The sequence below is a fragment of the Perca fluviatilis genome, chromosome 8 (assembly GCF_010015445.1).
Source record: "Perca fluviatilis chromosome 8, GENO_Pfluv_1.0, whole genome shotgun sequence".
Taxonomy (NCBI): Eukaryota; Metazoa; Chordata; class Actinopteri; order Perciformes; family Percidae; genus Perca; species Perca fluviatilis.
In genome coordinates, this window is record NC_053119.1 from 27,281,330 (window position 1) to 27,308,400 (window position 27,071).

Below are 27,071 nucleotides of genomic sequence, written 5' to 3' on the forward strand. Positions count from 1 at the left end.
GTAACTCTGTTGAGAAAGACTGAATGTTTCAAGTAAAGTAAGTCAACATTTACATCACATGTATTTGTTTTTTTTCATAAAAAGGCAAAAAGGTGGCAAAGCAACTTCCACCAGCAGTGCATTTGAACAATCACCTTTTGGTGATTGTTCAAATGCACTGCAATTCTGGTGCTCCTTCTTGTCTGAAATGGGACTGTATGCTGTAAATCAATAGGATGTCATTTGTTTTCTTTGTAATGCTGCGTGCCTGTGTATCTTCGCTGTATGGCAGCATAATCAGTTTTTTTTTTTATGGGAAGTGGGTGGAAAAAAGAGGATGGAAAGAAACTATCAATGAATGACTTAATTCTCACAAACAACAGCTCTTTATTTCAGCACATAGGAGCAAAATCAGGCAGGCACTACGTGATGGTTGGGTGATAATGTTGCATTTACCAAAAGCGCAGGTTCTAGGGATCCTTTCACTTGTGCCATAAATCATTGTTAGTGTTCATAAAATGCAGGATTCAGATGTAAAAGAATAAAAGAACTAATCCAAGAGAGGAGGCTCTAATCATAAACCATCCAACAGGAAGCATCATTTACCAGCCGCCTAGTTAACAGGTAGACTTCTCCCCTTTACAGATATTAGACCATCAGCTTCCTTGCAAATGCTTCATTGGAGAGAAAATAACAGAAAATTGTTTTTTAAAACATGGACCATTATTCCTACATCCCACATTACAAGATAATATACTCTAGCCTGGCTTTTATTTCATCTGCAACACAGAAACAAATCAGTTTTCTGTGTTAGATATTAGAGTGGAAAACATCCTCTGACATGTGATTTAGTGGTTTAATGGTTTAGTTGATGGCAACAAGGGGCAGCAGTGTATTTTGGATTCCTGCTCAGCAAAGACTTTTTAAACGTCGTTATTGTATCAACTACTCATCAACGGTAGAGTAAGTAAGATGATTCAACAACTGCTTGGCTTAGTTAAGTTTCCCTCATCACTTCAAATGTATTCATTAACCAATTTCAGTAATTGGTGAAGTATGATATTTACAGAATAGGCATTTACATTTTAGGTTTCTCAATTAAAGGACAGGTTCAGATGTTTTCAAGTCTATCTTAATATAATACTGACATGCCCATATATTATGAACATTGAAAGAGTTATTGGTCACTGGAACCATTCCTTTCTTTCATATTGGATGTGAGATCCCTTCCTTTAGGAGGATTCCAGGGAGGCAAAATGCTTGTCTTGTCTTTTGTGGAAATTTCACACTAATGAAAGACTGTAACTTTGTAAGATAGATACCCTCTTGATTTGGATCTCAGACTGCCTCATTTTAGCTTCAGTTGAACTTCAGAATGTGTTTTTGCATAGAACGAGGACTGTGTATTTTGACGATTTTGAAGTAAAAATCTTATTTGCTGTATTTTACCATATGATAGCTCTTTCATGTCAGTTAGCTTAGCTTAGCATAAAGACTTGAAACGGAGAAACAGCTCGACTGTTCTGTCCAAAGGTAAGAAAATCCACCTACTGTACCAGTACCTCTAAAGATAATTAGCATAATAATCATTGCAAAAACCGCAGTGTAAAAAGAACGGGTCATGGGTTATGTGTCGGTCTGTTTCTTGGCAGGACGCAGTAACTTCCTGGAGGTTGCCTGGCTAAGAAATAGTCCAGCACATAACCCCTCATAAAACCACAATGTATCCTTTTTACACTTCAAAAGATGAGAAGATTGATCAATCATCTAACTTTCTAAAAGTGAATGTGCATATTTTCCAAAATGTTGAATTATTCCTCTGAACCAATCATCTGCAAAGTAATTATGGTCTACACCCATTGTGCTCCATCTTGCAAGCAACAAGCAATCCAATGGTTACTACCTGACATGTCTTATTAGAAAACATACTGTACTACATATTTTACATGCAACAACAAGAAAACAAGCCTGCTCTATAATATCTGAAGTGAAGGTTCTCTAGTGGATTTTTCCCTCAGCAACAAGTGCTAAAGTCCCCTGCTGCTGCCTCGACTGCTTTCAGGTTGACTTTGCAACAAACTGTTGCCATTCAACTTCCTCCCAAGCTTTCAAGCCCTGCTGCTTCACCTCTGCTGCCAAATCAGTATACCTAATCATTTTCCTTTCATATGCCTCATCTGCTGCATTCTCCCATCACACTGTGAGATCTTCAGAATACACAACTTTCTCTGCCATAACACAGAGTCTGACTTTCAGGTATGATTTTCTCCAGGACTGGCAGCTCTCTCTACAAACAGATTCCTGTTTCCTTGGGTAGCTGATTCACTGCCTCTTTCTACTTTCATGACAAAAAGTAATATAGCCTACTGTATTTCCTTCTGTGAGCTAACAAATTAATTTTTACGTATTTCCTCCCCGTTGTTGCTGCTCGTTGTTATGTTTCCAGGTGCACTGGGATGGACAAAATATCTCTACTACATCTTTTTACTGGGATTTTGGGGGTAGTGTAAGAAGGTAGCACATCGGATTCTCTGCCTTTCTCCATCTTCTTTGTCCATCCATGTAGGCTGTTGAGGGATATATGAAGGAATTACTGTAATTGTTGGAATTGTTGGGGCTTTGTAAATTATAGCGTGTGGTCTAGACCTACTCTATCTGTAAAGTGTCTCGAGATAACTTGTGTTATGATTTGATGCTATAAATAAAATTGAATTGAATTGTACGTACCTGCCATTTAAATAGTTTAGGTAACTAATGTGCAGTATAGAGTGATTCACAACATGCACATGTGATTTTCAAATGAAAGACAACAACAACAATTATACATATTTTTACTTGTGGTTGTGAAACCCATTTCATTTGATAAATGGTCATATTGTTTCTCCTGAATAGCTGGACAAAATTATTTAAATGAATATTTTGACTTTTGGGAAATATACTTGTTTGCTTTTTTGCAGAGTTAGATCAGAAGATGATACCACTCTTATGTCTGCATGCTAAATATTAAGCTATAGCCAACAGCCTGTTAGCTTAGCTTAGTATCAAGGCTGGAAATAGAGGAAAAGACCTAGCCTGGCTCCATCCAAAGGTAACACACAGAGATGTCACAAGTCATTTTTTTTGGAAGTCCAAGTCGAGTCTCAAGTCTTGACCTAGCTGGGTGCGTTTCGAGATGCCTGATGATTTCTGACGTTGTTGATCCGGCATCATTAGGGCCCGAGCGCCGACAGCGGCGAAGGCCCTATTGAAACTGAAGGAATTATTCTTTCTTTCTTTCTTTCTTTTATTATTTTCCCGTCAAATGAATTGGCTTTTTGAGGGGCTTAATATATTCAAAAACTCACCAAATTTGGCGGTCGCATCAAGTCTGGTGAAAATTTACGTATTTTAAGGGTTTCGGGAATAGGCGCACAAAAATGGCTTGCTAGCGCCCCCTACAAAGTTAAGAAAATTGAGCCCTCCACTTGCGTTGCACGTGAACTCACGAAACTTGGTACACCTATGTAACATGTCAAGATGTACAAAAACTTCATTAGAGCCATACCCTAAACCCAACAGGAAGTCCGCCATTTTGATTTCAAAGTTCGAAATTAGTGCGATTTTGGCCATTTCCACATGCGTACTTTAACGAACTCCTCCTAGAGATTTCATCCGATCAACTTCAAACTCGGTCTGTTCCATCTTAAGATGTTAAAGATGAAAAGTTGTTAAAAGAAAAACTTTTCGTCATAGGACGTGGCGGGGCCGGCGGGGCGGCCATTTTGTGCATTTCCCGCAAACAGGAAGTGGCTGTAACTCGAGTGTACGTTGTCCGATTACACCGAAACTTTTCAGGATTCATAAGAGTCCAACCCTGAGGACAAATAAAGGCCGATATTTACTTAAAGTCATAGCGCCCCCTAGTGGCAACAGGAAGTAGGCCTAAAAGTCAAGGTGCTATACTTTAACGAACTCCTCCTAGAGATTTCATCCGATGGACTTCAAACTTGGTCTGTACCATCCCAACACCTTTACGATGAAAAGTTATTAAAAAAAAAACTTTTCGTCAGACGGTGTGGGCGTGGCGTGGCGGCCATTTTGAGTGTTTAGCGATGACCAAAGAAGTTGTTGTAACTTGAGGTGTACGTTGTCGTATCTGCCCGAAATTTGTCAGGATGGACAAGGGTCCAGGCCTGAGGACACCTACAGGGCCAAAATTGACCTTTGGTCATAGCCCCCCTCTGGCCACAGGAAATCTGCCTTATATGACAAACATCATCCGATTTACATGAAACTTATAATATGTGGTCTACATGTGATACTGAGCCAGCCCCTATAATATGACCACGCCCACTTACTCAGGCCACGCCCCCTTTCATAACATTTGAACCGTCTAAGGTAGAGTCTTGTGTGAGGTGTCATTGAACTCAGCAGAGACTTCATTTTTAATTGGTGATGGTTTGACCGCCCCCCCTATTGTTAAGCCCCCGCCCCCTTTCATACAATTTGAACCGTTTAAGGTATACCCTTGTGTGAGGTATCAGTGAACTCAGCAGAGACTTCCTACTTCATTGGTGATGGTTTGGCCCGCCCCCTATGTTGAAGCCACGCCCTTTTTAATAAATGCTGACCCATCTAAGGTAGAGTCTTGTGTGAGGTATCATTGAACTCAGCAGAGACTTCCTTCTTCATTGGTGATGGATTGACCTGCCCCCTATGCATTAGCCACGACCCTTTTCACAGCTAATCAACCGTATGACGTAGTCTTGTGTGAGGTATCGTCGAACTCGGCAGGGAGTTCCCTTTTCATTGGTGACAATTTGCGGCATTTGAGTGCCGCGCAAATGCACGGTCGCAAGGAGCGGCGTCCGCCGGTAACCACGACGCGCACAGAGGCGCGAGGGCCCGTCCATCGCTGCTCGCAGCTTTAATTTATCTTGGTGCCCCACACCTTGCATGTAGCTGTTCGCTTACTGCCACTGTTTACGAAGTTATTGAAAGCAAAACTAATGACAAAAGGCACAACTCCGGGAGGACTTTGTGTCGCCATCAGCAATGCATTTTTTTATATGTGAGTGCGCGCACATAAGGCATAGCACATGCGTTACGTTGCACATTATGGCAAAGGGCAGGGGACATGCAGCTCATCATACGTTTCCCCAACGTATCCACTTGTTTCTCCAGCAACCAATGGGTGCTGACCTACTTCCGCTTTCCGGTTATGTGTTTCCGGTTCAGCGGCTAACCTCTACTCTCTAAGTTGCTAGCGTACCATTATATCGACAGAGAAGGCAGCATTACATTGATTATAATTAGTTGTATTTAAGTCTTGTTAACATGAGCTCAGGTTCAACTTGTGCCGTTGTTGGTTGCCATAACAATTCAAGAAAATTTAAGATTTTGTCGGAAACGTCTTGCTTCGAACATCAGCAACTTCGAAGAAATTGTCCGTGTCCAGCGCCCTATGCTTTGCACTCCATGCCAAGGAATGAGGAACGCAAAACAGCGTGGCTTGCAGCTTTGAAACTAAAGCACCCTCCAAAGAGAGTGTATGTTTGCTCTTTCCATTTCTTAAAAAAAAAGCCAACAGAACTGCACCCTGATCCGGAGCTTTATCTGGGCTACGAGCGACCACCTCCGAAGAAGAGGAGAAAGCTAGTCCGGCTAACTGTGTCGGAAACGGCTAGCAGCTGCAGAGTTTCTGCTCAATTCGGCATCAATACTGTCTTTGTTATTTATCCACTTACTATTAAGCATGAACATAAGTATATCAAATTACAAGTGTAAAAATACATTTAGTCAAGTACTGTGCTTATGTACTTTTTATTTTTACCTTCCACAGAATAGCTGCTGCATGGCTACATGACTTCCCTAACCCGGCAATGCAAGAGCAGCCGACTGTCTCAATGACTCCACTTTGCCTCAGCATTACCCATGCTGTATGTTTAGCTTCATTGACACTCTGACTGGGCTCTACTGCTGCCTTCAAAAATATAAAGCCGCTGTGTTTCTTCAACAATACTGTGCCTATTTTGTTACTATGCAAGTAAGTATATGCTTCTGTGCTTTTGTAATTGCGCAATTCTTCGCCATCAACACCTTCGGAAAATAAAAGGTAATTAACGACGTCGATGTAGCTAACATCGGGCCATTGCTTCATGTCATCTAGCCACTCCGTCAGAAGGGATGGATGAGGGACTGTTACGGTCTTGTCGTCACGACTTGTTAAAACATCCATGGTGTGTATCCACCTCCGTTTTTTGTCCATTTGTGCTTCATCCATGGTGAAACACCGGCTTTTACAGCGAACAGGCTAGCAAGCTACAAGCTATCAAACGTACACAGGCTTCGAACCGGAAAAGAAAAACCGACTTCCGGTTAAAAACCGATATGAATCATGGGTAAATTCGCTAACCCGGAAAAAGGTGAATATGCCAATAAAAGAAAATAGAAATACATGAATACATTTTGATTTAAAAAGCAATAATTGCATGAAAACAGGTTGTTGACGAGTCTCGAAGCTCGAGTCAGACTCAATTCTGAAGTCACTGTTTGTGCAACTTAAGTGTGACTCAAGTCCGAGTCTCAGACTCGAGTCCCCATCTCTGGTAACACATCCTGCCTACCAGCACCACTAAAGTTCCTGAGTCTCTGCTAGTTGCCTGGTAACCTCACGCTGACAACAACATTCCAAGTCTTTCTGAAGTGACCTTCAGACAGAGCAAGGCTAGCTGTTTCCCCTTGTTTTCAGTCTTTGTGCTAAGCTAAGCTAACTGGCTGCTGGCTGTAGTTCCATATTCATGTTACTGAGGGTGGAATAGATCTTTTCATCCAACAATTCAATACATTTCTTAAATATTTATGCTATTCCCATAAAAAACCTGTATCAATGAGATACCTCTTTGACCTTTTTGTGTGTTTATAGAAAGGTTCGCACTGCTACCAGGACATTTAAACCAACATGGCTGCACAACAGCAGCTCCCATAATGCCCTCAAAGCGGGGACTCTAAACTTTGAGAAACTGCAGTGTGATATTTGTCAAAATGTCCGTGTGCAGCACTCAATGCAATTTTGTTTGTTTTCAAGGCAGCTCTATCACTGAATTTAGACACACTGCTGTTGAGGACACATTTTTCTCTGTGTCTTCTGTGTTTTGTTTCCACATCAATCACTTTGGGCCAGATGGGTCCCTGCTGAAGTTCAGGAGGAGCCTCAAATAATGAAAAAAAGAATGAAAGAAAGAAAAAGAAGCTGTTGAAGACATGAAGCAGAACAGCAGTATGTAGGAAGACTTTTACACTAATAGCACTTAAAAATCTGAATTTATGTGAGTGGGTTGAAGTCACATAATGGTAATGGTGGGCACAGTTACTAAAACAAAGGTTGTTATCAGGCGTAATGGACAGAATGAAAAATTATTTGTGTTGCGCTTCAAGCAGGAATCCTACAGTCCCTTGATTAATTAGTAGAACAGTCTTAACAGTTGGCCTAAATGTGTTCCCTGTTGGTTTAATTTGGTTATTGACCTTCAATGCACGAATTCTAGGCAGAGGCCTTTATAACTTAGTCCTTTCTTTTATTTTATTATAGAAGACTCAACCTCCAGATACTTTTATTTCAGCTTCAGATAATTTCAAGGCTTTGGTTCCAGTTCACCACTGTTGGTCGCTTTGTGAAAGTTGTGGCAACTCCCAGCCCATGCCTTTTTAAATAGCTGATATTTAGATTTGATGCCGTCCATATACAGTATATGGTGGAAACATCTGGTTGATGGCCCCTGACAAATTCAAAGGTCACTATGTCACTGTCATTCATCCTTCACTTTGACATAGCTGGGAGTAGTGAGAGGGCCGCACAACCCTGCGCCGATAACATAAAGGTAGCTAATGTGACGTGGCATAAAGTGATTCATATAGACTACTACTACACTTTCAAATCCACTTATGTGAACAGAGTCAAAGGACGATTAGCAACCTTGTGTGTGGAGTAAATCAGAAAACACATCTGTGCTTCAGCTCACATGCTCTGAGGCACTTTATCTTCACGGCACGCTCTACTGTCAAACATGCACGAATACCAAACATGCATACAAGGGTCACTCATGGGCACAGTCCAAGAGGGGGCATTGTTGGTGAAAATGAAAAGAAAACAGGGAAGACCACCAGTCTAATGGCCGAGACAGCACTTTATCTTTGATCTCCTCTCTGATTGGAACAGGCAACTGAGTGTTTTAAAAAACTCTAGAACGCAGTCTTCACTTCAAGGCGTAGGCCCTCTATTCATACTCAAACGCTCCATCAAGACCTTGGCTGTAATACCCCTGGCAGCCAAGTCAGCATTATGTAATGCATATGAGAGTGTCTATTGTGAAAACACAAGTAGACTGCTCTTAATGGCTTAAGGGCACTAAGTGACGCAAACAGAAAATCAATTACATAACTCATTACTTGCAAGCAAAGCAACAACAAGAAGTAAATGAAGTATGGATGGCAGTTGGAGCAAATATCACAAGCCTCTTACAGTAATACCAGTGTGGAGACTTTTTACCACAAGACTGTTGACAGGATGATATTAAACTATGACAGGCCTCTGGGTGTTACTGCTCTCATTTTGCTGAACAAGACACAGGACTCATAAGGCTGGCACAAGGCTTAGGAGTCCATGGGTTCTCATGTCATTTTCGCACTCAGTGCAATTAATAACCTAAAAACAGTTTCTGTGCAATAGCAGTCAGCCAGTCATGCATTCAATAGTGCTGGCCATTGGCATTATTGTGCTAATTTTGACTGAAACGCTCTGTACTTGACTCGCATTAATGCCTCGCTGACTTTGGGATCATCGAAGTTGGCCTCGAGTGAGGAATTGAGGCAAGCGGAACATTTGGAAAACAAGTTAACACAACACCCACTTCGGGATCCCGCTCTTCATTCAGAGTTTCTCCAAAGTACCTTGAGATGGATAAATGATATTGTTTAATAAGAGTACTTTCTGTTGATACAGTTGAGGTGTTAATGCATGTCGATACTGAATCTCACGCTACCAGTCATGACTTTTCAAAGCAAAACATCCCAAAGGCTGCTTCACGTCAAAGTTAGACCATTATTCTTCATGGAAAAACACTCAAATATATACAGAAGATTTGACTTCACTTTTTAAATGGTGACTCTTTAAAAAAAAAAAAAACTAAGCTCTCTCTGGTTGGCTAATATCCAGCTCTGCTTATGCAGCCAAGTGCATTAAGCTGTGCAGATGAAGTGCCCCAGCCAACCAAGCAGAAAAACAACTTGTGCCTGCCTGGGCCAGTCGGGGTGGGGCCGGCCTGGGTTCGGTTTGGACTCCATAGTGCCCGGGGTCGCCTGGGACTTGCCCACCATTAATTACCACTAATGAGTTGCGCATGAGTGGCCTGATGTTGATGGACTGAACATCCCGTTCGTGGGATATGGGATACAACACTCTGAGGGGACATGTGGGAAATGTGGCTATGCTGGTTGGAGGGGTGTAGCAGCAAAGATTGCATTTTGATGGGGAAGATGAATAATCACTGACGGAAGAAGAGTGTAAATATAGTGAAGAGAGAAGTGCTAGTTTCCTGATTTATCATGCTGGGGGATTAACTCGTTCTGAAGCTTTTCTCAACAGACTTTTTATTTTAGAGCAAACCATGAGTGTGAGGTCAGAAATCTCTGAACTATACACTTCAGGTAGCGCACTATTTGTGTCTTTGAAAGACTACAGTATCCGTGTTTTGCTGTTTTAAACTTTTTAGTGAACCCCATCTCAGGAACTGAGCAGAGAGTTGAAAACTGAACTTGGCCGTTTCAACAATGACTCTCTTTTTGCATTTATATTCCTGGCGTGCAGTCTGTATGAATCGAACTCGAACAGAGGAAAAGAGGGAGACTGTTCCATTCCAGCTCCATGCCTGTGTATTTGGATTTGGAGCGGCTGCTCCCTGCCAGCCAGCCTCCTCCACCCTTTGTGCTTCTCACAGCAGAGCCAGTGTGCCTGGGGGAGAGGCTGGGAAAACATGTGGGGGAGAGCCCGGAGGAGTTGGAGGGAGAACCAGCCTACCTGCTGCCTGCAACGGACTGGAGTCAGTTGGTGCGGGCCAGGCCCCCAAAATACGATACTTTCAATATTTGCTTTGGCTGAGTTTGTGTGTTCCATTAAAGGATGTACTGTTGGCAAGGGCTGTGACATTTTTAACCTGCAATAACAATCCTGCTTTGGGAACACACTCTTTTGCTAAGTTCTGTTTGTGATGCATGAGGTAGCAGCACTGTTTCTGCCTCTTGAGTTTTATGGGTTAGAAGAGTAAGTGTACGAGGACATGTTTTGCTTTTTTTTGAAAAGATGAGCGTGCATGACTGATTTAGTGAGTGATATTGCAAATTGCTCACTTACAGCTTGGCCGATGTTCACCCACATGTATGAGAGCAATCGTTCATTCTCAGAACTCAACAAAGAGGGCATTGTTTTCCGTCCGAGTTCCCCCTTTTTCCATAGTAGGCAGTAGAGTTGAGGTGAAACAGGGCTCTTCCCCTGAGCTTTTGAGCATTGTTCAAAATTGAATCATGATCGCATTTTCAATACGAGTGTTCTCACATTATCAAAGTGACAGGGATATTTGCTAACGGCGGCCCCGAACAGTGAGGGTCATCCCCCGGAGGAGGTGCTGAGGTAGGGGGGGGGAGCAACAGGGAGCGGCACACAGCCCCAGGCCTCATCACTCTCTGCCAGGCATGGCCCACTTCCAGTCAGTGTCTGTGCTACAGGCAGCCACTTTGCAAAGTCAGAATGATAGATTACGCTAGGTGAGTTAAACAATTACGGAGCAATTTGGAGCTCTATGCCTCATAAATTGCTGGTCTCCCATCCTGAAATATCTCAGCGAGGAGTAATGAATCAACATTCGGAAAAAAAAAGTCGGATAAACCGCTCTAGCTATTCTTTGATGTTAATAATAAACAGTATTAGGGGAAAGAGTGTTGTTTTTCTCACTGTCAAAGACTCTGTTTTGCTTTATCTATTGTTTTGGTTAAAATAAGCTTGCAAAAGAATAAACAAGCATGCTTATGCACATGCACCCATTACTTAAAATCAAACATTACAGGTGTAAGAAAAACGCACACCTGAATTTACAAACTCACACAACACTGTGACATTGTGTTTTTATCCTCATATGATCAGGCAGCGCGGTAAGGAGAGCTTCATAGCTCTGAAGCACTTGCTGGGCTTTGTTAATACAACAGATTTAGAAATAAAAGAGAAGGCACTGACGACTGACTCCTTTCCCCCCTTTTTGACATGAGACTCCTGGGAGGAGGGAGAGAAAGGGAAAAAGGAAGGGGGGGGGGGGGCCCCGGGGGGGGGGTGTCGAAAAAAAAAAAAAAAAAACTAAAATAAGGTTTACAGTGGCTTACATGCGTGAATGTGTGTGTGTGTGTGTGTGTGTGTGTGTGTGTGTGTGTGTGTGTGTGTGTGTGTGTGTGTGTGTGTGTGTGTGTGTGTGTGTGTGTACCATTTGAAACATAATAGAAAAGGTCATAGGAGGAAATAGAATAACAAACAGTTGAATGTAGATGAGAAAGTGGCCTGTTTGGAAAACAGAAAAGTTCTATTTTTAAAGTAGTGTAGGTCTGTGTGAGTGGTTACTGCGCACCACAGGAGCCACTGGAATGAAACATAGATGGACCTAAAGCATGACCAGGATAAGGCTGGTGTTAGTCTATATTATTCTTACCATCAACCATAGGTGCAGATTTATTGGTGCAGTGGTTCCGTGGGTGCACACCCTTAAAAAAAAAAAAAAGTAGTCAAAAATGTTTGCATTTCACGAACACACATGCCTATTAACTCGATAATAAAGCCATTAAGTAGGCTGTCTTTCAACTCAGGACAGCGCCACTTCTCACAAATACAGATAGGATTGGAGATGAAAAGTTGAACTGACACGTAACTGCGATCAGCTTCGTGGGAAATTAGGAATCAATGCCACCGACATAACAGATCCCACTATGACAGATGCTCTACTTATCACCAACTGCAATGTTTAATTTTAAATGAATGCTGCCTACTGGCAGTCTGGCACACGTGGGTGCTCGGTATTTTCCGTGGGTGCTCGAGCTCCGGAGCACCCACAGTATCGGCACCTATGCCGTCAACAGAACCACTGAAAAAGACCGAAACCAATGTGTTAGTCTGTCTCTTAATGCTTTCCGACACCCATTTGGTACTACTGAAGACATACATTGTAAAAGGGACACAAATGAATAGCTTCAGTTTTTAAATAAAAGGTTCAGTGATTTCCTTTAAACAGCTGGGCACTGTAGTTTTTAGCAAATTACTTAAACAGGATTAAATAGTGCATATATCGGGGACCATTTTTCAGATGCGTTTAAATACACATTTGTTGCTCTAGTGAGTGTTTACAGCACCAGGATGACGTATGTGGGATTGAGTAAAAATCAGTGGTCTTTACTTGAGTCTTTTCTTTTCATGCCACTTCCAACTTCTACTCCACTACATTTCAGACAAAAATATTGTACTTTTTACTCCACTACATTAATCTGACATCTTAAGTTACTAGTTACTTTACAGATTAAGATTAAACTACCCAACAAAATAACGGCCTACAAGTCCAGCTGAAATGATTAGCCGATTAAACACTTAGTGGATCGACAGAACAGTTTGGATCGTTTCCAGTTTCTAAAATGTGAGTACCTTTACTTTTAGAACTTTAAATACATTTTCCTGATGATACTTACATACTTTTACTTAAGTAACATTTTCAGTGCAGGACTTTAACTTGTAACAGAATATTTTTACAGTGTGGTATTAATACTTTTACTTAAAGGAGAATTCCAGTTCGATTTCAACACGTAGCTCTGTTGTTTGTAAATTTTGGAGAGCTGTCAGTAGCGAGAAAAACGAAAACAATCGGTGCTGCCTACACCATGTTATCCTCCTGCTAGCGTTAGCATCCAGGAGATTGAAACCGGGCAAGTTTTAAACGTGCTTTTAGCCTCTTAACATGTTCGAAATGTCATTACAAGTGCCTACCCATGTGAAGTGATTCCTTCCGAGTGAACACAGTGAATCTGACTGCAGTAGATGTGAAAGAAATGCATACATGTTGTGCTAATTCAGCTCTGTTTAGTTCCGGTGTTCAGACGGCAAGACGAGTGCTTCGGGACCGTCTACAAAGTACAACACCAAAAAGAGATACAAAAATATTTTCAAAAATAGGCATATGCTTTTTTTTTTTTTTTAAGTAAGTGCTGTAGTACAACTAGCAGGAGACACGGTTTAATTGAGGTAAGTTTGGAGACACTACCTTATTTAATCATTAAATTAATAAATGTTTTTGTATCTCTTTTCGGTGTTGTACTTTGTAGATGGTCCCTAAGCACGTCTGAACACCGGAACTAAACAGAGCTGAATTAGAACAACATTTATGCATTTCTTTCACATCTACTGCAGTCAGATTCACTGTGTTCACTCGGAAGGAATCACTTCACATGGGTAGGCACTTGTAATGACATTTTGGAAATGTTAAGAGGCTAAAAGCACGTTTAAAACTTGCCCGGTTTCAGCCTCCTGGGTGCTAACGCTAGCAGGAGGATAACACGGTGTAGGCAGCACCGATTGTTTTCGTTTTTCTCACTACTGACAGCACTCCAAATTTACAAACAACAGAGCCACGTGTTGAAATCGAACCAGAATTCTCCTTTAAGTAAAGGAGATCAATACTTCTTACACCACTGGTCAAAATAAACTACAGTGCCTGTGTTCATTGTAATGAAGGAACATATCACCCCGTGCAGTGTTGTGGCTCATTGATGTGTTTTTAATATAACAAGGTCTTTGTCCCAAACAATGTCTTGTTAGTAGGAATATTTCATAGTTTCGGTCTTCTTGTGGGATTTCTTGAAAATAAGAGGAAATAGAATACCACCAGAGTTATCCATTATGAGAGCAAGACATTTTCGCGCTATGCACCCTCCACTGAACAGGCCACGCTGATGTCATCATTTGTCATCGCTCCTTACATCCAGCACTTTGTGTGTAATGTTTTGCCCAGAATATTTTGGAATCATCCGCTCTACCCTGATTGCAAATGTCTTGTTCTTTTCTTTTGCTTTTAAAAGCGACATTATCTCAATGACACTTGGTCACGTAGTCAGGTATCGATGCAAATAGCAAGAGTGGGAAATGTAGCTGCTGCTGCTGCTGCAGGACTCTAAACAGTTAGAGAAATGTGCAGTGCAGAAATGCTCATTAAACAGAAGCTACTGTAGAAGTGTTGGTAAACACCATTAATAGTGCATGAGAGTTCTTCTCATACACATAAAGACACACACAGACGCAAACAAAAGTACAGAACAAACATTCAAACGTGCACGCATTGCACTCAGGCAGTGACTGTACCTTTCCTGCCTTAAGGATTTACTGCCTTATCTATTTTTTGCACATTGCCTCATATTTATGGCGCTGGGTATTCATGTCCGAGAGAGCGTCTTCACTTAAAAGCTGCCAGTGTTTACAAGCAGCTCAATGTGATGTCATCCCTTTAAAAATGACCTCAAGGAAAACATCCCCTTGCTCCAAATCTCATTTTATGACATTAGTCATATCCTTTAATGACTCCAGTGCCCTCAGTGCTAAATGAGCAATTACTTCAGAACATTGTTGCATTTTGTTGCGTCTGTTTGTCAAAAGTTCAGAGGCTTTTTTAAAGTATATATTTTTCATCATAATCTACAGCGTCTCTATTCTTGATTTTACTGTAATGCGACAAACCACACAAACCCACTTTTTTCCCATCCCTCCCCATATCAGATTATATGAGATAATTGTAAGGAAGAAAATACCATAGCGCAGCTTTTTAAGACTTTCCCAAATGCTGGTAGAGAGGTAGTGCAGGGTGAGCGGAGAGATTACGGCTCAGTGACTTCAGATCTTTCCCTGCTGCTGCTGATTGCCAGTATTGTCTGGAAAGCATCCTGCGGGAGGCGTTCGACTCATGGATATTACACACAGACTTATTACCCTTGACAGAAGAAATGAGATGAAAAGAGAGGAATAATAGCGAAAGAGCTGCTACCTCGGGGTGGAATAACACACAGCCTTCAGGAAGGCTGGTTTTCCTCTGACTGGAGAAGATTGCGTAATTCTAGTCGTGCCCTTGTTGTGCATCGGTCACCCATCACAAGTCCTCCCCATGTGTGTGTGTGTGTGTTTGAGTGTATGGTCTATTGTGTGTTGATGACTTGTATAGTATGTACTCGCATATGTGGTTTTTTTTGCTCAGCTTATTCACGTCTGTCTCCTTTTTTTTTTAGCTCTTAGTTCCTGTGTGTTGCTATTTCCAAGCAGCCTGCACTGATTAAGTGGCCACAGTCAGCTGACCTCTCGTCTCTTTGTTGCCCATCTCTCTATTAGCTTTACTTTCTTTTAGCATTAGCTAATTGATGCTGTCTTATAAATTCTGCGTCATATTTTTATTGCTGATGAGGTAATAAAATCCCGATAATTAAAAGGACCAATCTGTGATTAAACTGTAAACAAAAGCAAATCCAATAATCAAACACACGAATTGGAACCTGCTGTGACTCCCAAACTGAGCTTTCCGAACTTTTAAATACAAAACTAACTAAATCAATAGCGTTTCTGTCCACTTTGTGAATTTAAGTCCAATATTTACTCTCTTTCACAATCGTTTTTTGCTCTCTGTCAACTCCAGAGGGAAATATCTGTCTCTGTAGCTGCTAAATGCTCCACTGTGTTCACTAGCTATGCACTAATTTTGTCTGTTTGATGATGGGCAAGTAGCATTCAGTTAATGTAATATTGATTAATGCAGCTTAAAAAATCAATTTCACAAATTAAATAGATACCCCTTTACAAAATTGTGCTAAACTGGAAGAGAATGGCTCTCTGATCAAGGTGCTGCCAACAGAGGCTCCATATAGCCTCTTTCCGACCAAGTAGTTACAGGAACGTAGTTATAGGAACAGTCCACTTCTAAACAGTTCTACTAACTACTCTCCCCCAAAACCGGTTTTCCATTTGCATTCGCACCGGCCAAGTGGCCATAGGAACTGGTAGGAGGGGTAAAGGGCGTTATACAGTAACCCAGCTGGGTTACATGACATTATGGAATCGCCGTTATGGAATAACTATTTATACCCGCGCTGGTGGTCGTGACACTAGTTGCAGTGGCACGCCGGGCGCGCCGGCAAGATCTACGTCATTTTGACGTCACAAAGGCGCACGCCAGGTTGGCTCTGGCTACTGTAAAATGGCCATAAGTTGTCTGAATGCCAGTGTAGACCTTTTGTGATGATAACACAGCCATCTAACCACCACAATATTTTGTTATGATTTTGCTACCACAGCCATTTAACCTGCTGCTGCTCTTTTTAATCAAGCAGGTAGGCCTACCTTCATGTGTGCATGTACAAAAAAATAGTAGTACCTAACCCACTTTTCTACTAAATATTTTATTTATATCAAAGTAAAATACAACACAGCAAACTTTAGAGTGCAAAGATAAACTTAAGAGCTGTTTACAAAAGTAGAAGGCATGCTAAACAGTGAAGTTAATACAATATTAAAAAGATGTGGAAAAGGGAAAAGACCCTGCCCTGAAGTAGGAGCTGAAAGAGTTGCAGGAACTGCGGCCAGAGGAACTTAATAATCCCCAAATTGGTCCAGTCGGAACACGAGAAAAAAAAGGGTTCTAGGACCGTCATGTTCTAGGAACTGCAAAAATCCCTCTGGTCGGAAAGGGACTTATGAAAGACAGGATGAATTTAATCAGACTCTGAGCACATGTCTGTTTGCTTCTTGATCTCTTTCTTCAAGGAGTGTCATCAATGAATCGTGACTTCTATCAAGAAACTCTAATTTAATATAAGATTGTGCACGCCATTACACATAGCAACAGCAAGACAGTGGAGGGCAGCACGGTGACAAAACGAGTAACTGGACTGCGTAGGCGTTCTGTGTCAGCAAGCAGACGCCTCAGTGATGTCTCCTTGAACAAGATGTGAGACCATGGGTACGTCCCAGGTCCTTAAAACTTCCTTCACTTGCTTCCCTTCCTCGCGTCTTAGTCCGTCCCACCGAGAAAGCATAGGAGAGACGCAAGGAAATCATGTGAGGAGAGAGGAAAAGAGGAAATGTGTTTTTAGGGGTGATGAGACGCCCTTTCCTCTGACGCGTCACGTGAATTTGTCAGCTGTAAGGGCGGCGTTATCAACGGCTTTCAGCTGCCCGGTTTCCGTGAAAGCTGCTCTCGTGTATCCTCGCTCATAGCCCCTCAGAGCTCCCTCAGAGCTCCTCGCTACTCAGGGCAGGAATTAGAACTTTGAGACGGCATCCACGAATGCAGACCAGAGCGACTTGTGGTTCAAGTGAAGAAATATCAAATAACAGACTTGGGATCCACCAAATTTCTCTGTATACGCTCCAAGACGCATTGTTGTGTATCTTAGCCCAACCTCTGACCTCTGCTATGAGGAGGCGTATCACGTTCATTTTTGCATTATTCAAAACAAGAGCTTTGATATGCTGTTCCTACTGATGATCTGAACACAAAAAATATACCCAAACCTACCGTCTGAATGTATTTCCTTTGGCATATTACTCATACTTGTGTAAGAACACATCAGGAGGCTTGTGTGTTTCTTTCAGAGTGACAGAGCTCGAGAGCTCTTTCAGTCCTGTATTAGGGACAGCAAGAGGATCTTCAACAGACTGTATCTGGGATGTGATTGCCCAGTAAGAGGAAACATTCAGTTAGGATTTAGCTGAACACATTGTTCTCTCTGCAGAGCACATCCTACTTCAACTAGACATGAAGTGCCTGGGATTAAGAGTTTTTAATTGCTAACAATTATCTGTGTGTGTCTGCTTTTGTGTGCACGCACATCAGAGTTGTATGCAACGTGGCTCGCTATTAACTTGACTATGTATTAGCGTTTGTATGTGTCCATGCAGTGTTCGCAGTGCCTTGTCCCTCTTCCAGTTTCCTAATTTAAACAGACATTTGCATTTGTACATGTATTTTGTCGTGGTTGTTCAGTCCTCCTTCATATGGCTGGCACAGGGCTAACCCATTAAAGACTTGTGGCTACATCAGACCATACTGTGGTCACCTGAGAGCCCAAACGGAGACGAGATTTACGGCCAATCCAGGCATAACAACACTCCTTCAAAACAATACAGTTTCATATTCACACTTCTATTCCTCCAACTGCACACACGGTGAAGATTATTCAGAATAAATAAAGCAGTCATTTAGAGGAGAGGCATTCTAACACATCTTAACACACGTCACTACTCTGTTTCCATCTCACTATGATCACTCGCTCGGTATACATATGGTAGCCATCTGGCCTGGCAGAACAGAGTGGGGCAGCACTGCTGGGATCCATGTACAGTAACAACATGATTAACCCTTTAGAGCCATAATGGTGCACTAAAAACTGTCTTTAGCTTATGCTTTCTGGCATCTCTTTAACTGTGTTTGCATCATGCTGTCTATATTTGTCTTAACTTTTCTTAAACTGCAGTCAAGTACTGCTTTAGTGTACCTGTTTGTACAGTACATTTTTGCTTGGCCAGATCTACGGTCTCTGTAGCTTATCTGTCTGTGAAAACCAAAGCCAGTGTTCCTGCAGAGCTGCAGTGTGTTTAGGGAAGTGCACTTCTCCGTGTGTCCCTCCAAAATAGATTTAAGTGCAGGGTAGGAGCAACATCGAGGTCAGAGTTCCTGTCCCACTGCTCTAGTCAACCCTGAGACAAGTCACAGTGGATCGTAACTACAGTAGCAATTTTTGCACAAATTATAACAGGATTATATGCATGGAACAAGCTTCACATAAAGCGAAAAGGATAATATTGAAAAACATGCTCCACTCCCTGCCAGAAATTTAATTGAACCAAAAGTTCCACATTTTGGAAAATGCACGTATTAGCGTTCCCGGAACTATTCCTTTAAATATCCAGCCAAAATACTTCATGTAGTAACCGAAATGCATTGTGACAGATTTGAAAGTTTAGGCGCATCAACAAGCTTTGTTTCTGGCAGTGAATGTGGAATATGTGCTTGACCAAGCAATGAAACCCTTCTGTGCGTGCTCCCTATCGCAGAATATGACTAAGGTGCATTCAGTGACATCTTAATGGGGAGTCTTGCACTCATTACTGCTTCTCCAGTGACAGTGCTGTGCCTGGAGCATCATTCAGGCTATATAGCTGCCATATGGCTAACACAACTGGTCCACTTAAACAGTGGCATGTGCCTTATATAATCTCTCGCTACTATGCATCCTAAAACAATAACCAACTGTTATATCATTATGATTATGGCCACTAAGGAACTTAAAGCATCCTGTGCAGTTATTCTGTAGTTTGGTTACCCAAGGACATGACATTTCCAGGGAGATTTGTGGTGCAGGGACAACCACGAGGAAGATAGTGACAATCATCCCATAAGCACACACATAGAGAGAGAAGCTACAGTCAGTGGCATGTAAGAGCTCCATCAGTTCCTCCCTGAGGGTAGACAGTGCCTTGCATTGGGACGCAGGGAGCCAATGAGTCACCTTGCCTCAGTCCATCCTGAAAGCATTCTGCACTTCACTGTCAGCTGGTCCTGTAATTCCCCTGAACCGAGGTTAAGGAACGCTCAAGTGTAACAGTAAGGTGTTTTTTGTTCGTGTTTTTCAGAGCCAGTATTCGGTCCAGAGTCTATTCATGCAGCCCTGCAGTACATGCTGGCAGCCCTGTATGATTGCTACTATGGCAACAAACAGTGAAATCAAGAAAAACAAATAAATACATGAAAAAACAGCATTGATGACAGGGATGACAGCATTCCGGGATGGGATAAAAAACGTGCTCTGGTTTATTGGCATTTCTTTAAACCAATCACAATCGTCATGGACGACGCTAAGCACAGGGAAAAGCCACGGTGCCTTTGCAAAATAGCCTCGGGAAGGAACTTGTTTTGGTGGAACGTGCACGTTCAAAGGTTGTTTTAGTCGTGCGACAAAAACTCAGGTTGGACAGATAGTCTAGCTAGATTTACGGATTTACCCTGCAGAGATCTGAGGAGCAGTTAATCATAGTCCTCATAAATCTGCCCGAGTTTAAAATTCCAACACAAACAAAACGGAAGGTAACGGACAAAAGAGTGAAATCCGGCGGACTTTCCGACGGCAACGGAGCAATCCCGGAAGGGGAACGTCGTGGATATAGACTAAAGTGAAAGAGACTGTTTTCATTCTCCTGAAAATAATTGCGTCTGTAGTGCACTGTTGAGTCACTTGGAAACCTGGGGCTTTTTTTGACAAAAAAAAGGGGGGAGGAGGGGGGGGGGGGGATTATTTACTTTGGTATATAATATAAAAAAAGGGGGGTAAAAAATTTTTGTTAAGCTCTGAGGGGGGGGTTTTTTTTTTTTTTTTTTTTTTTGTTTGAGAAGAAAGTGGGAGTGAGGAAGGTGCCAGGGTAGCCCTCCTGCTGCTTTAAATAGTTTAAGATGTATTTCCTTGAGTTTGCACAACTGCTCGCCAGAGTGGGCAAAATCTGAGCAATAAAAGCAATAAAGGAGGTGTTTCAGAGTAATCCCTGTAGAAGCAGAAAGAAATTTCCTTTTCTTCAAAATCGATCTTTTTGGCTTGTGTGCTCTGGCTGGAAACTGTAGTTGTTTAGGACACCTGACACTGGTGCAACAGATGGTGATGTCTCCTGCTCTTTGTTCCAGTCGTGCAGGTTGTCAGTACAACAAAGTAACAAAGATGCAGATGAGATGGTGCCACGGCGGCTGCTGCTCTGTAAGCAGCTGCTCTTTAAGTTTATAAGTTGAATAACTGCGACCTATTACCAAGAAATCTGTTTCCAGATGTATTTGCCACACAGGTTTTTATAACTTGTATAATGCTAGAATAGCGAGCACAAAAGTAGAGTTTAATCAGAGCCGTGCCGTTCAAAGTCAGCACATTTAAGGAAGTGTGGATTAAGTTGATGTAATATATATATATATATATATATATATATATATATATATAGTATATAGTATAGTATAGTAGTACTCCAACTTAAACTGGAGTTCTGCTGCATATGTGAAAAAAAAGTTGTTTATAGCCATTTGTGGCTCAAGAGGGAGCTGTTCGAAATCTGATAAATTGCCTCATGTGATGTCACTTAAGTCAGAGTGGTTCAGGGCTGAAGACTACAAGTTTGGAAATGAAAAAAATCTGGCAGTGATCAGAAAGAAAGAATTGATCTTACCAGACCTCTATAGCCTGCTCCTCATCTCTGCTTAAGGCTAGCAGCTTGAGGCTACATTGTAGTCTAGCATAACACAGCCAAATCCTCTACATAATACATGTCGACGGTCTAGTTGTATTGTGGGTAATAAAGGCGCCGGGGGAGGATCGGTGGAGTAAAAAAGACAATATCACTGATTCTGCTGCATTGGTTTCCCTGTCCATCAGAATGAGAATTATGGCAAGCATAACAAAATGATGCATTATGTTTAGCAACTACCAAAAGCTATCACTGTCAGTCACTTTACATGACACATTTGAAAAAAAAGAATACATAAACCTTCCCCTTTTTTGACCCCCTCCCCACCAACCCCTACAAATTTTGTAGTGTGCTCCCACAAAATGAAAGAATAATGTCACCGTCGCCGCAGGCAGCATGTGCTTTCAATTAGCAGCATATTATGAGAAAAGGAGCCATTAAATTCAAAGCTACTTTTCCATAGTGATTAAAGGACGAAGTTGAGAGTCGCTGCTTTCAGCCATTTCATAAGTTGACACCCTGCAAACGATGTGAAGGGTGCCGCACGAAGGTGCAGAGGAATAACAAACTGTCAGCAAAGCGAAATGGAGAGCTGTCTGCCTTGTCACCCTCAAAGCGAGGAAGGCTAACTAACACACAGTGGTATGACTAATGAAAATGCACTTGGAATATTACACATTTATTACTTTTTGTGAGAAGTCTCTGACAGGTGCAACTAGGAGGCTTAATTACTACAATGTATGGCCTCCAATGTTTTCTCACTTTTCACACAAATACACATTAAGATGACACAAAACAGCTTTTTAAAATGTAAGAAGGTGAACTGTGTTTCGTATTGCCCTTTTGTACTGTACAAAAAATATTAAGTTAGTTAACCCTAACTGCATATTTTGCAAATATAAAAATCAGTCAAATTGTCACTTTTCAGACTATAGCCTTATGCTCCCCCCCCCCCCCTCTCTCTTTCTCTCTCTCTCTTTTAGGTGTGCTCAGCCTACCTGAGGGTCTGACTCTTCACAGGGACCAGCAGCAGCAGCGAGCGGGGAAGAGCGGAGAGGGCAACGCCTACAGTCAGTCTGAGCTGCGCTCAATTGAACAGTGTTTACTGGCTACACGAGTGGGCAGCATCTCTGAACTCAGTAAGATGTGTGTGTGTGTGTGTGTGTGTGTGTGTGTGTGTGTGTGTGTGTGTGTGTGTGTGTGTGTGTGTGTGTGTGTGTGTGTGTGTGTGTGTGTGTGTGTGTGTGAGATGGAGATTTGAAGGACCACGTTGACCCCTCCTTCAATACGCTCTATGGTCAATGTGCCCTTGAGCAATGCAATTAACCGCCAGAGTGGAGCTGCTCACTGGACAACCGTGAGATCATTAAGACAATGCTGTGCGTCCAACTTTGTGGCAACAGTTTTTAGGAAGATTTTCTGTTTCAACATGACAAGGCCCCTGTGCATAGTCCATAGAAAAATGGTTAGCCAAGTTTGGTGTGAAGGAACTTGACTTGCCTGTACAGAGCCCCGATCTCGAACTCATCATGCACCTCTGGGCTGAATTTAAGCACCGACTGCTCGGCACTGAGTCAGCAGGCCTCATCACCCAACGCCAGTTCCCAAACTCACTAATAGGCTTCTTCACAGCAGACACTTATAGTCATAGTAGGAAAAGCACAGGTGTTACTTATAACGTTAACAATGGCTCTGTTACATTCAAGTGTCACAGTGAGTCATGAAAGTGAGCCAGCATGCACAGTAGCAGGACCATGAAACTGAAACAGCTAACTGGAATTCATTCATCATTAATAATTCACATATGTGCTTATCCGACTGTGACAAGTCATAATATCTTCTGTGAAAAAGGTCTGCAATGTACATTCTCTTGTGGCTGATTGGAACAAAGGCCCACAGCTAGGTTCCACAATATGGGGGAAGCCTTCCCACACGAGTGGATGCTGTTATAGCTGCATATTAATGTCCATGGTTTTAAAAAAGGCACATAAAGGCATTGTTCACATACTTTTAGCTACTGTGTGTGTGTGACTGTGACACTGCCAGTTCACGGAATCCACCACTTGAAAACTGCGTGTGCATTAGGGTGTGATCAATATGATTGAAAGCTAGTAGCTGTGGTTTTTTTGCTTAAAGAGTTGACACCTGTTATTGTGGGCTGATATTCAAGAGTTTAAGATTTTACCATTTTCCGTCCCAAAATACTCTGGGCCCTATTTTAACGATCTGAAACGCAAGTATGAAACGCAAAACGCAAGTAGCTTTGTGGGCGGATCTCGGGCGCTGTTGCTATTGTACCGGCGGGATAAATGACTCTTGCGCCCGACGCAAATCTAAAATGGGTTAGTCTGAAGTAGCTAGGTGTGGTTTGGGCGTAACGTGCAATAAACCAATCAGAGCGTCATCTCACATTCCCTTTAAGAGCAGGGCGCTTGTTCCATGGCGGATTGCTATTATGACGGCGGATTTGCCTGGCGCACGCCAGCGGGAGCTGCCGATGCGAGATGCGGCAAAGTAACAAATGCCCGTCTTGGCCGGGTGGCGATGTTGCTGCGGCCTCTCGGGCGCATCTCCTCAAGTCTGGCGAGGATTGCTGCAGCAATGGAGCGTGGGCCTCCAAACACACCACCTGCACCTGTTGTGCCCCTTCCTCCTCCCCCCACTCCATCTCCGTCCACCCGCTCCATCAGGAGCGCATCGCGCATTACTCCCAGACCAGATTTCGCCGGAGTGTCCAATCCTACCGTAGTTAAACATCACGTCTCCTTAAGTCCTCTAATATTTCCTCATTTATGTCATCAACACATCCATGATTCATGGAAATGTGTAAAACACAACAAGCCACAAAGAATGCTGCGACTTTTTGAGGACTGTACTGTAAAATGCCTCCTGACCTATCCAAACACATGAAGCGCATTTTCAGTAATATTTTCCTTTGTAATTATGTATGGTTTTCAAAAATGTGAACTGCGGTAGATGAGAGAAGTGTACGCGCGTTGTGCACACGCTACATTATGGCCAAGCATGCGCCCCTAAAATAGCATCTGAATAACGCGCTACTGACTTTAGACTAGCGCCACTGACTTTAGACCAGGTTTTTCCTGGTCAGTGGCGGAATTGTTTTCTGAAACTGCAGAATAGCACAAAGTAACGTTTGCGCCGGAACACGCCTCCTCTTTTCGCTGAACCGCCCCCAGGAGCGCAAATACATTCCCTAATTTACCGACGTGTGTCTGTGGAGGGAAAAGTCCGCTGTGCGTCGGGTGAAAAATAGGAATGATACATGCGTCGGTGTACAAAGGCAATTGCGCTGAGTGCAAGATAGGGCCCTCTGTGTTGAAATTGAAATCATTTTGGGGTGTTTTAGCAGCTCTCAGGCAGAGTGACCCGCCACACTTATTCAGTGGTAGTGCTTTTTAGCCATGACAGCGGCATGGCTTAAGGCAGTGGTTCCCAACCTTTTTTCCTTGGCGCCCCCCCTACTCATGTCTAAGAAAAGCTGAGCCCCCCGAAACCGAAGTTGAGGTAACTCTCGAGATAGAGCCTTACGGTGCAGATCCACTTGTCCGTGCGACGCTTCTGTCGCGTCGCGCCCCGCTCTATTCCTATGGGTGACGCCATGCGACTTCAACGCTCCTGCAAAGCATTCCGGGAAGACAGCGCTACGTTTGAAAAAAATGCTGCGCGTCAAAAAGCTTGCCGATGCCCAGCTTTAGGCCGGTTACACACTGCACGCGTCGCGCGAGCATGTCAGCCGCGTGGCGTGTCCGTTTATATTTCGGCTCCCATGTTAACAGGTTAGAGCATACACACTGCCGGCGTGAGACGCGCGGCTCGAGACGCGCCTGAGACGCGTGCCTGCTAGAAATAGAACCGACGCCTATTTTTCACGCGAGACGCGAGCGTGTTGGAAGCGTTTCCAGGCAAAATAGAATAGGAAAATATGTTTATATGTCATTTAGACACGAATGCATATTAATAAATGACATCTTGATGTTTGAAAGTCTAGGTTTTGACATCAAAGTAGATATAAATGTAATACAAAATTTAAGAGAAAATATTTTCAAATGTTGCACTGGGCATACAGAACGAAATATTCTGTAACATATTTTGCAGTCAATACTGCCAATGTTGTCTTGCTTTAATCAAATCAGTAGGCTATATATAAAGGGTAGTAGGATAGGCTACGATAACAACGTAGTGTGTGTTCTGAGTGACGGTCCAACATCAGATAGGCTATATAGGCTCTTTACAGCTACACTAAGTTGTTCAGACAGCCCACTTACCCATTTATCAGTTTGAATCTGTCGGCACTATGTCCCGAGATCAGCCCTCCCTGTACCTAGCAGCAGGAGCAGCGCCGCGTCAGACACGCTTCTGGTATGTAGGACACAGAAAAATCCACGCAGCTGACACACAGCTGAGACGCAACAGAAACGCCACGCTCGCAAGACGCGTGCAGTGTGTAACCGGCCTTACTTTCTTTTTTGATACAGAGGAGTTATCAGCACGTTTCCTTACGTTACGTTTCTCCACTATGTTTCATTCATAAAATAGTGATGTGGCGGCAGGAAAAACGAGGATACAACAAAATATATAGTTTTCATACAGACTTTTGTATACATTATGTATTCTACTGTATTATTTGTTTAACATGTGCAAATGACTTGCGCCCCCCCTGTGATCTTTGCCAACCACTGGCTTAAGGGATAGCCATGTCGGTCAATCAGCCTACCACTTTTAGACTTAAAATACCTCAGCAACTATTGGATGGATTGCCATGAAATGTTGTACACACATTCACATGGTTCAGAAGATAAATCCTAATTACTTCAGTGACCCCCCCTAAGTTTTCCTCTAGCACCACCAGCAAGTCAACACTTTTACCTATTCTGTCAACGGACAGACATTCATGGTTCCCAGACGATGACTCCTACTACTTTGGTGATCCCCTGACCTTTTCTTTTGCGCTACCATGAGGTTCAAATTTGTGTTTTTTTGTGAAATGACTCGAAAGCTATTGGATGGATTTCCATGGAATTTGGCGCAGATATTCATGGTGCCCAAAGGATCATTTCTAATGATTTTAATCATCCCCCCTAACATTTCCTTTAGTGCCACCAGCAGGCTAAATTCTTTACTTATCTAGTACAATAATTCAACATCTACTAGATGGAAAAGAACAACATTTTGTATAGACATTCTTGGTAACTTTTGTGACCCCCCTGACTCTTAATTTATAGCCCTGATGGCCTAAATTTCCATTTGTCCAATATTTTGGTTTATAACCAAATACCTGCAAAACTAATGACATCTCGTCAGCCTCAGCTTCACTTTGAGCTTAGAGCTACATGTTAGCATGCGGACATTAACTAAAATGATAGTTAGCATGCTAACCCTTGCATTTAACTCGCAGAACTGCTGTGCCTGTGCCTAAGTACAGCCTCTAGAGCTGCTAGCATGGCTGGAGACTCTCCTTTTGATAGGTCTAATTGATAATGATGAATTCATTCATTACAAGACATTTTGATTGCAGGTTTTATTAAAGGTGTGCAGCTCTGGTCAACTGGAAGACTCCTCACATTTGAGTTGGATGACATTATTGGCTGATAACAATAATGTTTTAATAAGGCACAAATATTACCCCGCTCTATCAGTAAATCACTGTGTCATAATTCTGCTGTGCATGCATATGTGCATATTTAAATGAATGTAAATCAGTCAGTGGGAGCATCTCTAATGAACCAGAGCATTTTATTAAGCTTATAAGTTTGACGAGCCCTCC

General features: G+C 42.4%; 1 protein-coding gene across 3 annotated transcripts in view; it reads left to right on the forward strand.

Moving 5' to 3' along the window:
* btbd11b (BTB (POZ) domain containing 11b) overlaps window positions 1-27,071 on the forward strand; it is a 90,435-nt gene that overhangs the window by 33,407 nt on the left and 29,957 nt on the right. For all 3 annotated transcript variants that reach the window (XM_039809415.1, XM_039809413.1, XM_039809416.1), the window contains exon 2: window positions 22,270-22,425. In XM_039809415.1, the coding sequence (XP_039665349.1) occupies window positions 22,270-22,425 (156 nt within the window). The remainder of the gene's footprint in view (window positions 1-22,269; window positions 22,426-27,071) is intronic.